Source organism: Urocampus carinirostris, chromosome 11 (assembly GCF_059441175.1).
Source record: "Urocampus carinirostris isolate Australia breed hairy pipefish chromosome 11, RoL_Ucar_1.0, whole genome shotgun sequence".
NCBI classification, from domain to species: Eukaryota; Metazoa; Chordata; class Actinopteri; order Syngnathiformes; family Syngnathidae; genus Urocampus; species Urocampus carinirostris.
Genome location: NC_142359.1, coordinates 40,322,552 through 40,336,045, shown reverse-complemented (window position 1 = coordinate 40,336,045; position 13,494 = coordinate 40,322,552). Strand labels below are relative to the sequence as shown.

Sequence of the window (13,494 nt, the reverse complement as noted above, 5' to 3'; positions counted from 1 at the left end):
TACCGTACTTGTAAAAATCACGGTAAACCGGCCTCATCTTCCTCCTTAGAACTGAAGCCATCAAAGTTGTCTTTCTCAGTGTCGGAAAGAAACTTTGTCATATAGACGTCGTCCCACGCTCCCGCAGCCAGACTCGCACTCTCATTGTCGCTGGAACTTTCATCCACTCCTGATTCTGTGCCCTCCTCTCCGGCACGCAGCAGACCGGCTTTTCGGAACCCGTTGGTTATGGTGGATTTTTTTGATGCTGCCCCACGCTGTAAGGATCCACTGGCAGACTTGCGAAAAAGTTGCCTTTCGCATGCGGCCAGTTTTAGTGAAGTTGGTGTCTTCCTTGGCGCATATATTCCACCTGTCTAAATCTTACCTTTTGTACTCGAGCGCTGCTGGCGGCCGTTAGAAAAATTACATAAATTGGCCGCATCACTGAATAAGCCGCAGGGTTGAAAGTTTGGGGGAAAAGTAGCTGCTTATCGTCCGGAATTTACGGTACTTTGCTTTAATAGACCACAAGAGCAATTCTCCTGGAAAATTAGCACGTTTGTTTGAAAAAGGCAAATAGCACAGGTAGCTTATTGTGTTTCTCGCAGTAGCATTAGCGTTGTTAGCACTAGAAGGCACGTCACAGACTCATTTATTTCATCGGGATGTCATTCAGAATTTGTAGTTTTTTAAAGTCCTCCCATTTCCTCATCACTTTTGATTTGCCATCAGAGCTGCAAAAAGACAGCGCCTTTTTTGCTCTAGAAGAAGTAGACGCTTACTCTCAAGTTATCGGAGATGTGACCATGCTTAACACTCTTCAGCACTATAAGGTGACAATCTTTAAAAAAGATCACAGCACAACAATTGTTACACTGCAGTTGTGTACATTTTTGTTGAATTATACTTCAAATTGTCCATTTTTTTCAGCCGCTTATTGTGATCTGATTTTTGTTGTACGTAGGTCCCAGATGGCGCTACAGTCAAAGTGTTTTCGGAAAAAAATTCTGTGAGTCTGAAAGGTGAGCTGATGGCAAAATTGAATACTGTGTGTCAAAATGTTTGAGCATTAATTAGGCATTAGTATTGACGTTTTTAATCATTTCCTTTCAGATGATCATAACTTTTCAGGGAAATATTTTCACTTGGTAAGTGGGACATCATGGGTGCCATTCTCATTTTAGCAATAGCAGAATTGCAAGTTCCCTTACAGATTGGCCCCGATTTGGACGAGGATGAGGCAAAAAGTCCTGAGAGAAAGAAGTTGAAACTGAAGGAAGTGCATCTCACCAAACTGCTGTCAACAAAGGTGAAACAGCGTTTCCTCCAACTTTGTCTTGTTCCTGCAAATAACTCAGTTTAAGTAACAGCGTGTGTCTTTGTTGTGTAAGGTGGCCGTGCATTCTTACTTGGAGAATTTGTTTAGGTGTATTTGGGGAATGCACAACTGCAAGGCGCCGCTGGCTGTTAAATATTTCTTTGACTTCCTGGACTGTCAAGCAGACAACATGAAGATCCTAGATCCAGATGTGCTGCACATTTGGAAGACCAACAGGTATTTTGTTTTGTATATGTTTAAGATTTGTATTTATTCCGAAATAAAATAATGTGACGCGGCAAATCTTTCTCGCTTGAGAGCAAGATAGGAATCATGATTTACATGTAGACATTTCTAATGTATAATGAATAGGAATGCATGAAAACTGGACTTGCAAAAAAATTATGCATTAGATATTAGCGCAGCAGCAAGAAAATAGACCCAATAATTGGTCACTTACAGCCACGCTTCAATATCCAATCAGATGGCATTATATTTTAGGGTTTTTCTTAGAAATAAATGACAGAAATTTTGGTGAAAATCAACTGTGTTTCTGAAACAGACAAAACAATAAGGCATTTATATATATATTAAAAAAAATGATAATATGGAGGCTATTATGTGAGGTAACCCTCAAGAATACTTTATAAATAGGCTTTTTGTTTCAAAGACAAAAGTCTGTGTTCAGGTGATTTAAAAAATACAGTAGGAGGTTCCTTTTCTGGGTCATGTAAAAATAATAATAAAGGAAAAACTAAGCCAGTGAAAAGTAAATAGGCAGCTATCAATGGTAGGACATGTAAATAGAAAAAACAAGGCTAAAAAAAAGTTCTAAGTTAGTGAGGGTTTTTGTCTCTTTCATTACATTTAATCTAAAAAGGGGTATTTAGAGTAAGGTATTTTTCTAGTGAAATAAAAACGGCTTCTAGTATGTTGTGTTTTTACAACAAATAAAACGATGTTTTTTGGGTCAAACAGTGTTGATTTTTTCTCAAAAAACAAGAGCTCAAAAAAAGTATGACAGTTTAAGGCTTTTTTGGTCAAAAGAAGTGTTTACGAAATAACTATTTTCTTCAAGTACAACAAACCAATTTATGATTTACTAAAAAATAAATACAATAATGTGCATGAGAACAATGTTCCCTCTAAGCTACGTGCGTGCGCAATTGCACACTGCTCATGTTTTCTCTGCGCCGAAGAAAATAAATCCAACACCTAAAAATCAAGGCTTGAAATTGTGAATTCAGTTGCAAATTTGGTAAAAAATTATTGCATGCAAGTAAAAACAATTCGGGTTTTCTTGGCGGTGGGTTTTAATCCAGTATTTCGAAGTCAACGTCAGCACGAGATTGAGTAAAGTAAAGTAAGCATGCATGAGAGCTCGGGTTCTCGCGCCAGGAAGGGGCGGGTAGGTAGGTTTGATTGGGATTTCACACCTCTAGATAAAAGTGTCTTCTGCCTGTCCCCGCTCACAGGAATTTGGGATTGGGGATAATGGAACGTAGTTGCACTGGTACAGCTCAAATTAGGCAAATTCATGGGGAAAAAATGCTGCCAGACCTGACAAGAGTGCACTGTGTCCATCTTTTGAATCCCCAGGAGGTATCTTAGGGTCACAGGTGTTTCACCCCTTAACCTGTACACCTTTCCTGAGCAGGGCAGAAAGGGCTGAGTTAGCCTTCACCTGTGGAAGCAGTCCAGCTACGACCTCATGACAGCCACAGCCACGTTGAACTAATTTTGACTACTGTGGCTATCTCCCTGACAGCCTTCTGTACTTGTTTGGAATTAAGTCAGATCTTCTGCAGGAAAATGCGCATATACAGTGCATCCGGAAAGTATTCACAGCGCTTCACTTTTTCCACATTTTGTTATGTTACAGCCTCATTCCAAATTGTATTAATTTAATCTCGTATCTCAAAATTCTACACGAAATACTCCATTATGACAATGTGACAAAGTTTTGTTTTTTTTCACTTTTTTTTGAATTTATTAAAAATAGAAAACTAGGAAATCACATTTACATAAGTATTCACAGCCTTTGCTTAATACTTTGTTGATCCACCTTTGGCAGCAAATACAGCCTCAAGTCTTTTTGAATATGATCCCACAAGTTTAGCACACCTATCTTTAGGCAGTTTTGCCCATTCTTCTTTGCAATAAGTCTCAAGCTCAATCAGGTTGGATGGGAGACGTTTGTGCACAGCCATTTTCAGATCTCTCCAGAGATGTTCGATCGGATTCAAGTCTGGACTCTGGCTGGGCCACTCCAGTACATTCACGGAGTGGTTCTGAAGCCAATCTTTTGAGATCTTGGCTGTGTGCTTTGGGTCGTTGTCCTGCTGAAAAATGAACCTTCGCCCCAGCCTGAGGTCAAGAGCGCTCTGGAGCAGGTTTTCATCCAGGATATCTCTATATATTGCTGCATTCATTTTTCCTTCTATCCTGACTAGTCTGCCAGTTCCTGCTGGTGAAAAACATCCCCACAGCATGATGCTGCCACCACCATGCTTCACTGTAGGGATGGTATTGGCCTGGTGATGAGCGGTGCCTGGTTTCCTCCAAACATGGCGCCTGGCTTTCACACCAAAGAGTTCAATCTTTGTCTCATCAGACCAGAGAATTTTGTTTTTCATGGTCTGAGAGTCATTCAGGTGCTTTTTGGCAAATTCCAGACGGGCTTCCATGTTCCTTTTACTAAGGAGTGGCTTTTGTCTGGCCACTCTACCATACAGGCCTGATTGGTGGATTGCTGCAGAGATGGTTGTCCTTCTGGAAGGCTCTCCTCTCTCCACAGAGGAACGCTGGAGCTCTGACAGAGTGACCACCGGGTTCTTGGTCACCTCCCTGACTAAGGCCCTTCTTCCCCGATCGCTCAGTTTAGAAGGCCGGCCAGCTCTAGGAAGAGTCCTGGTGGTTCCAAATGTCTTCCATTTACGAATAATGGAGGCCACTGTGCTCATTGCGACCTTCAAAGCAGCAGAAATTTTTCTGTATCCTTCCCCAGATTTGTGCCTCAAGACAATCCTGTCTCGCAGGTCTACAGACAGTTCTTTTGACTTCATGCTTGGTGTTTGTGCTCTGACATGCGCACTCAACTGTGGGACCTTATATAGACAGGTGTGTGCCTTTCCAAATCATGTCCAATCAACTGAATTTACTGCAGGTGCACTCCAATTAAGCTGTAGAAAGATCTCAAGGATGATCAGTGGAAAAAAGATGCACCTGAGCTCAATTTTGAGCTTCATGGCAAAGGCTGTGAATACTTATGTAAATGTGATTTCTTAGTTTTCTATTTTTAATAAATTCAAAAAAAGTGAAAAAAACAAAACTTTTTCACATTGTCATAATGGAGTATTTTGTGTAGAATTTTGGGATAAGAGATCAAATTAATACAATTTTGAATGAGGCTGTAACATAACAAAATGTGGAAAAAGTGAAGCGCTGTGAATATTTTCCGGATGCACTGTATGTGGTGCGTAAACCCCAAGGGCCAGCCTTATTTGGGTGGAGGGTGGCATGCCACCCAGCGATGGTAGGCTCATCCACAATGTCCTGGTAATTAACACTCTTTACCTGATGAGATATGGCTAGCCTGACTTCCCAGGGAACAGTAAGTTCTGCTAAATTGATGGCCTTTGAGCTCCTAGAATGAAGGATCATATCCAGTCGGAGGGTATTTGCCTCTACCTCCTAAGGAAAGAAAGCTTCTTTTTTTGATCGATCCACAACTCCCGATCCGATGCACGGTGCAGCACTGATGATAGGTGGTTGGATCTTTTTCCCTTTGGGACTTTACTGCTCTGTGGGTGGAACCTTGTGAGCCTCAGTGGTATTGGGGGCTGCTTGTATCCGTAGTTTGACCTACTTTTCGACCTCGGTGAGGACTGTGTCGTGTCTCCACCAGCAGTGCCCATCTGTCAGAGCTTTTGAGCAGCTGGTCAGAATGTGGTCCAGTGTGCAGAGGCTGGTGACACTAACTACGGGATGCCTCATCCTCTTTGCCCCAGATCTTAAAATTTATTTGTGTGGGTAGATCAGCCAGAGCACACAACAGGAATTTCAGTTTGCCTTGGTCGATGTCCCAGAGCATCTTCCAAGACAACGATCTCTCGAGCACCCCCTTCCCAACTGCATCCAGTGTGCCTGGGTGCCCAACCCTGTTGCTTTGATGTGACGATTTACTTTAGCTTTTTCTCGCACCCTTTGTACCACCATGTTCCTTCTCTCTCGCGCGTTGGTGTTCAGCCAGCTTTTTACGCTGTAGTTGTGAAGTCCCAGCAATCCGCGACACACAGTGCCCACAATTTCCTGATGCCTCCAGTAGGCTTTTGTGTCTTTCACGGCCTGAATGAAGCAGCCCCCTGCAAATGTCCACAGCAAGGGTTCCTGCTTCTTCTTCCACAGTGTGCGCAGCAGTGTGGCCAGTGTCCTTAGCAACTCTGGGCAATTCTTATAAATCTTTTAAGACGTCCCTGATGGACCAGGGGCAGATCCCACCCAAGCCCGTTCCACCACTGACCTCACTTCTTCAATGGTAAAGTCTGCCATGTTAAAAGGGATGCTTAGATTAAGCTTCGAAATACAGAAGGGCACACTCCCAGTGGTAGGAGCCTGCTGGAGTCGCTATGTGCTACCTTAATCGCATCTTACACTTCTTCCTTGGAACATGCCAATCTACTGCTCTTGAGATCGCCAAAGAGGTCCGATGTATAGCGGAAGGGATTATTCATGAAAGACTTCCTCTGCTGGCACTTCTCTTTCGGTCTTAAGCGCATTGCCTCCGCTCTCTAAACTGGGGTAGGTTATCTGCACTTCTGAGCTTAGCGACTCAGGGCTTCCTTTCTCCTGATGTTCTGCTCTCCTCCACCGCTTTTTCAGTTCCCGAAGGTCTTGACACATTTCAGCAATGCAGCATCCCCTTTCGAGGTGTTGTCAAGGATGATGATGAGGTCCTCATCCAGTTGTGCCCACCTGTAGTCCTTGGGAGATAACAGATTCAACCGCGACTTTTTCGGCAAGCCTTCCATGCTTTGCACTTCTTGGCTCATCCTTATGCTCAGAGCAAGTTGAGCTAGGGGGTCTTGAGCACTGTGGTGTGCCTCTTCACTCTGGTCCTCCATCGGCTGACAAACAAAGCTAGCAAACCTTGAGAAGAAACTAAGGATGTATTGCGCTGATGCAACTGCTCTTTACACTCGATTTTGTCCAGGTGAATTTTGACTCCATGCTTTTTCTTAAAACTAATTTTATATATATATATATATATATATATATATATATATATATATATATATATATATATATATATATATACAGTGGAACCTCGGTTGTCGACCATAATCCGTTCCAGAACCCTGTTCAAAAACCGGTATGTTCAATCACCAAAATCGTTGTTCCCATTAAAAGTAATGTAAATCATTTTTAGTCCATTCAAACACCCTGAATGTTTACCATGAACGTAAACATGAAGCTAACCAAGGCTAATCGTACGTTCGCGTAAGTGTAATCTTCCGTACGAAAGATTACGCTAACATGAACGTGTAAAAATTAAAAAATCTGGTCGTTTACACGTCATTTTGGAAATGGGGCTCCGTTACAACACCCTGAATGTTTTACGTAAACAAAGCTAACCCAGGCTAAACGTACGTTCGCGTTATCGTAATCTTCCGTATGCTAACATGAACGAGTAAAAATAAACAAAGGGTAAAGAAAAGAATTATGAATAGGATTTCTTACCTTTGTGGTGCTCAGCAGAAGCCATGCTGTATGTATAGCAAGATCGGAAACTCGCACACCTTCTTCATATTTTGCTATTATTTCTTTCTTAAATGCAATAGATGAACGCACTACTCTTCTTTTTTCAACTGTAGCAACTTTGCTGCTTGCACCGACCTTCTTCAGATGCATAATTAGGGGCTAAAACACTTGGTACACCTATATTAGAAAGGGAAAGCAAAACGAAACACGTCTGCACGTGATAACAGTTCTTCACGAGGGGTGGGGACAATCTACACGATCTACACCCGCTCAGCATCGCACCCTAGCGTACCGGCGTTCAAACTCCAATTATTTGACCGAACAGCAAAGCAAGAATTTTTCGAAATTTTTGGTCGAGAACCGATTAGTTCGAACTGAGAGGTGTTCGAAAACCGAGGTTCCACTGTAAATATATATATATATATATATATATATATATATATATATATATATATATATATATATATATATATATATATATATAATAAAATAAGAGCTAATAAGAGCTGAAGGAAAAATAGCTGGAAGTACACACTGTCCCTTTAACTTTCATATTAAGGCAAGGGTCTCAAGCTGTCATCCCTAGGGCTTCAAATGGCCCTCGGGCTGAAGATTTTTGACCTTTGTGTTACAGTAAAATAAGGCAGAACTTCCTAAAAAAAAAAATCATATTTTCCAAGTTGGTATTTTCCAAGGGCAGCACGGCGGCGCAGTGGTTAGCGCGTGTGCGGCACAGTTCTAAGGTCTTGGGAACCTCCTGTGTGGGTTCAAATCCAGCTACCAGACTTCCTGTGCGGAGTTTGTATGTTCTCCCCCGTGCTTGCGTGGGTTTCCTCCCACATTCCATGCATATCAGGTGGATTGGCCGGTCCAAATTGTCCCTAGGTGTGAAAGAGCGAGTGAGTTGTCTGTCCCTGTGTGCCCTGCGATTGGCTGGCAACCAGTTCAGGGTGTCCCCTGCCCACTGCCCGATGATTGCTGGGATGGGCTCCAGTACCCCCGCGACCGTACTGAGGATAAGCGGTGCAGCTAATGAGATGAGATAATGAGGTATTTTCCCATTTTTCAGTTTACCGCTACGTTTTTGGGTGAACATCTTGAAGAACCCCCAGTTTGTCTTCGAGATGGACAAAAGTCCTCACTTGGACGGCTGCTTGTCGGTCACAGCTCAAGCTTTCATGGATTCGTTCTCTCTCAGCGAGACGCAACTTGGGAAGGTAAGAGCTGCCATCCCACCCCATCAATGTGGTCCTGAAACTTTTTCTTTGGTGCAGCACGCACCCACCAACAAATTGCTCTACGCCAAAGACATTCCCAAGTTCAAAGAGGAAGTGCAAACTTACTACCGGCAGATTCGAGATGAAGCGCCTGTCACACGCTCTGAGTTCCACGCTTTTCTGCAGGACGAGTCAAAGGTGACCTTCGAGCAATAAAAAGAAGTCATCACAATTGTTATAACTCAAGTGTTCTTTTAGAAGCACGACAACGAGTTCAACGAAGGAACAGCCCTTAAGGAGCTTTACAAGACGGTGCAGCGATACTTTGCAGAGGTCAGATGTTTGACTTCATTGTAATGTTAGAGAGTCAATGAAACCGAGTGATTTGACTTAACACTAATTCAAATTCAATGCTAATTTAAAACAGAACATATTTTCTTCAGAATTTTGATTAAAAATCAGTATTGAGAGATTGTGTTACGGGAGAATGTCATCAGGAACACTTATGCTGCATTTCAGAAAATGAGGAATTTGCATTTATCAGATAGGACCTCAAAGCGTTTCAAGTGGTAAGTCGGGTTTTCCAACCTCTTGCCAGGAAAATATCATTGGAATTACTCAAAGTGGGAGGTCCTGATCGTAAAGGAGAATATTTCTTTTTTCCTGGTCGGAGATAGAAAATCTGACTTCCCACTCTTCTGGAACACAGCATAGGGCTACAGAAGTAGAGCCATGATTGGTCAAAACTCGACAAAAACTCTGAAAATAGCTGCCTCCCAAGATGGAGAAAAACAGCGATCGGCAGCGGAGTCGGAATGGGTCGACGCTCTCGATTGGGGCAACCCCGCTCCCTCCTCCGAACACGCAGGAATGGGGAGAGGCAGGCGCCATCGGACGACCGGACTCGGCGCTCGGCAGGGGGGGTCCGGCGGGCAAACTGGACAGGCAGAATCGGCGAAAACAGGACAGAATCAGAACCGGCAAACAGGACAGGTAAACAGGAGAGTCGGAATCAGGACAGGCGGGATCAGAACCGGCAAAGACAGGACAGGCAGAATCAGAACCGGCAAAGACAGGACAGGTAGAATCAGAACCGGCAAAGACAGGACAGGTAGAATCAGAACCGGCAAACAGGGGGGTCGGACTGGCAGGCTGTAGAGTCGAACAGGCAAAAACCCCCCCTCGCACCCCGGATTAGGTCGACGCTCTCGATTGGGGCAACCCCGCTCCCTCCTCCGAACAAGCAGGAACAAGGAGAGGCAGGCGCCATCGGCGTCGGACGGATCGGGCTCGGCAGGGGGGATCGGACAGGCAGGCACGGGAGTCGAATGGGATCGTCCGCTGAGTTCATTTCTTGGTTGGCTCATTCGGTCACGGGGGGGACCGGACCAGAACGGAGGCAGGAAGGGAAAACTCAATTGCGTTGACAATCATAACTTTTATTTAACAAAATAAAAGTCGTCCAAAACTCCGGGACAAAACAGAACAAAAACATTCTTACACACAGAATGGTCAAGTACAGGTTTCCTCTGACTCAAACTAAAAAGGACAGGGCATAACAGAACGGAAAATGTGTAATGAGCCAGCACCCGCAAAACCCACAACCCAGCCTTAAGTAGCACACACGCAATTAGCTGATCTGCTTCAGCTGGTGCCCAGGGGGCGTGGCCAGCCGGTCGCCACAGCGATCATGACAAATATTGTTGGGAAATGCTTTGGGTCGTCCTCTTCAATGTTTCTAAATAAGGGAGAATATGTTCCTTTGTATTATTTAGGGCTGGGATTAGCTTGCATGATTAAGGGTTAGGTTGAAATATATAGGGCTATCTTGCATAAATTAGGATTGCTAGCATAATTTAGGGTTAGGTTTAGTCAGTGTTAGCTTGCATGACTTTGGCATTGATTAGCCTGCATGAATTAGGATTAGAGTTATGTTTGGTTGCCTTGCACAATTTAGGGTTAGGCAGTGTCTTGTACCAAGCCCTTAAAGCAGAAGTGACAAACTCTGTTAAGCTCAGGGGCCACATGGTAGGAAAAACATTTTCACGGGGGCCAGACTAGTAAATAAATGGCATAAAGAGTCAGCCATAGCTGGAGGGTTGGGGGTCTTGTCGGAGACTCACCACTACATTATAATTTAGGGTGTAAGGTTTGATTATAAACCAATGATTATTTATGATTTTTTTCCCCCCGATATAATTTCCCCTTTGCTAAGATTTAATCTTTTGTAGTGTTTACCAACTGTGAATTCTTTAAAAAAAAAAAAAAAAAGGAAAACATTCTAATTCATTTCCACTACACACTAGTTAACTCAGGCAGACTGGAAGGTAACAAAAATAGCATGTATGCTCTAATTCAAATGATTAATTTAAAAGTATAAAAATCTTTTTGATTTATATTTTTTATGAAAATGTTTACTGAATATGGTAATTTTAATATTTATTATAGAAAAAAAAGCTAATGCTTCTTTAAACTGCTGACACGGAGGTGCCATTTTTTTAGCCACATTTGTCTCGCAGGCCATGAGTTTAACCCATGTACTCTAGGGTTTCCTTTATAATTTAGGGTTAACTTGAATCATTTTGCCCTATCTTTCGGGATTTAAAGTAAGGTTGCATCAGTTCGCTAACATTATTTAGGTTTAGGGTTAGCTTTCATGGTTTATCGTTAGGCAAAGTCTTAGACCTCGATGTTTAAGGCTTAAGGTTTTTTGTACCCTAGATAAAGTAAAACTTTTTTTGACTAAACAATTACAATCCAGATTCATGAATAAAATGTATTTATAGGGTTAGGTTTAACATTTTTAAGTGCAGAAGAAAAGTAAAACTAAATTTCAAATTGCTTGGACGTGTTTTTAATTAAAAAAAAACAATTTTAATAACTATAATTATTTCCTTGTTACCTTTTTTAACAAATAATCAGCAGTGTTGGGCACAATACTCTAAAAGGTTATTAGCTATAGTTACTTTCAAAAAGTAGCTGGGTTAATAATTGAATTACTCTAGTAAGTAACTAGATACCAGGGAAATAAACTATTTCAGTCTTTTTAAAAAGAAGTTGTTGTATGTCCAATAATTTGACATTTTCTGAGCATTCGAGTCAGTTGAATAGAGAGGAGCAGTCGAGTACTTTTTATCCTACACTTAAAAGTGCAACAAAAATAAACAGTAAACAACATAAAAATATAACAAACAGTACAGTATGTACATAAACACGCACAAACAATATACGTCAACACAAAGAAAACGTACAAAATCACAATCTGTTATGTGAACCCACACAAAACCTACATAAACACGCACTAAAACGTACATAAAAACACAAAACAAACCTAAACACGTAAAATGTATGCAAACAAGCACAAAAATAATTGCAAACACGGACAGAATAAACATATGAAACTTAAGGAAATACACACAAAATTTACGTAAACATATAAAATGTACGTAAACACGCACAAAAACGTACATAACGCACCGCTTTTGCCCCAAAGTAATAGTAACGGCGGGGAAAAAATAATTATTTAGATCACTTTTTTATTGAAAAATATAACGCCATTGCGTAACGGCGTTCTTCCAAACACTGATCATGAATAACAAAGTGGTAATTCTTTTTCTAACATAACACAGTGTTTCTTTGATAAACCTTTGCAGATCATGGCCAAGTTGGAAGAGGACAGCGCCCCCGCTGGTGTGAAAGAAGAGTTGCAACGAGTGAGGAAAATGTTTGATGGACTCAAAAGCTGCTCGTGGACTTGACACAGCCCAAAATCAGTGTTTGAAGAAGTAATATCGACTATGAACAAGGGCAAAAAATGTGACTTTAATCGTCCATGGAGGTTTATAATGTCAAATAATGTCAATTGTTGACACACTTCATCGGCGAGATGTGTCCTTGCTTTGATGATAACAAGCATGCGTAATAGTTGGGGCTAAAAAGCTTATCAGCTAAATCATTTTTGTCAGCTTGACTGTGAATATGTCTACGAAGCAAATAAGACTTTTTTTCTGAAAATTAAAGCTTTAAACTGCTGCATGAGTTTTTAGTTGTCTTGCTGTTTGTTACAAACATTTACGGTCTTAATTACAATAGACCCCCGGGGGGGTTTTTAAGGGTTATTGATCCATCTTCGTTATTCATTATCCATTATCCGTTATCGGTCAGTTCATTATATGCTACAAAGCCTAGGAGCCGGGACACTTACTCTCAGCCAAAAGGCTAAGCTAAGGTCCTAGCCCTAAGGCCAAGTTAAGGTCCTAGCAGGCGTTCCTTCCTCACAATGTTTCCAACTTACTGTGTGGAATAAGATGTGTTTTTGGCCCATCTTTATAGCATTTTCCTCACTATATGACATCATTTTGAATGCCTGCTTTGGTTATACAATGAGTGCTGGGTAAAATAAACAGGGTTAGGGTCAGTGCTTACAATTACTAGGGTCAGGGCTGGGGCTTGGATTAAGATAGGGATTAGGAAAGGGGTTCAGGTTACTTTAACTGTTAGGTTGGGCAGGGGTCAGCAAACTGCGACTCTAGAGCCATATGTGGCTCTTTAGTGCTGCCCTCGTGGCTCCCTGGAGTTTTGTCAAAAATGTTCGGGAATGGTAGATGAGGAATGGAAACTTTTTTTTTTTAAATAATATGACCCATTTTCAAACATTTTCCAATGCTATAAAATGTTTCCAACCAAACCTTGTATGTTAAGAATTGTCACCACTAACTGTTGTTAGCGGGTCTATTTTGACCCGGGGTCTAACTCAGTCCTGACTACTAAAAGGAAAGGCGTATCGCCCAATATAGTTAATACAACATTCTAACAAACATTATAAGCATCCGTAACCATTGTAATTAATTTCATGGCCCCTGAGACACATCCGTTGTCATCTTTTATAACCTTGAGATGGGTCATTGAAGACCTGAATACCACCACACCTCCAGAAGATGTTTGATTTCCTTGAGGGCAGTGTGGAGTTATTCTTAGCCACCCGCAAGCTGTGCTAGATCACTCAGGCTGAATCTCTGCGTTATAAACGGCTGGGAGGCTTGGCTGTTCAAAGGACCTGTTGCAGTGCGAGGTGGTTGTGTCGGGCAAGCTGTGGAGACAGCAGCAAAGTCCATGAAGTTTGTGGACGGCCTCATGACGCACAGTAGGGAGCCTGTCAACTATTACGTCGATTTGGCCGTCAGACACATTCTGCTCAGCCAGGATGTGTTGGGCATC

General features: G+C 42.0%; 1 protein-coding gene across 3 annotated transcripts in view; it reads left to right on the top strand.

Annotated features, from left to right (window-relative positions):
* The window catches only part of plxnc1 (plexin C1), a 52,552-nt gene extending 40,237 nt beyond the window's left edge, over positions 1 to 12,315 (top strand). For 2 of the 3 annotated variants that reach the window (XM_088347349.1, XM_088347348.1), the window contains exons 23-31: positions 715 to 815; positions 947 to 1,004; positions 1,096 to 1,130; positions 1,196 to 1,291; positions 1,374 to 1,537; positions 8,130 to 8,277; positions 8,335 to 8,475; positions 8,536 to 8,610; positions 11,931 to 12,315. In XM_088347349.1, coding sequence (XP_088203475.1) covers positions 715 to 815; positions 947 to 1,004; positions 1,096 to 1,130; positions 1,196 to 1,291; positions 1,374 to 1,537; positions 8,130 to 8,277; positions 8,335 to 8,475; positions 8,536 to 8,610; positions 11,931 to 12,035 — 923 coding nt within the window. In that variant the 3' untranslated portion in view covers positions 12,036 to 12,315. The remainder of the gene's footprint in view (positions 1 to 714; positions 816 to 946; positions 1,005 to 1,095; positions 1,131 to 1,195; positions 1,292 to 1,373; positions 1,538 to 8,129; positions 8,278 to 8,334; positions 8,476 to 8,535; positions 8,611 to 11,930) is intronic. The other variant, XM_088347350.1, reaches the window with a different exon arrangement.
* Positions 12,316 to 13,494: the final 1,179 nt, after the last annotated feature.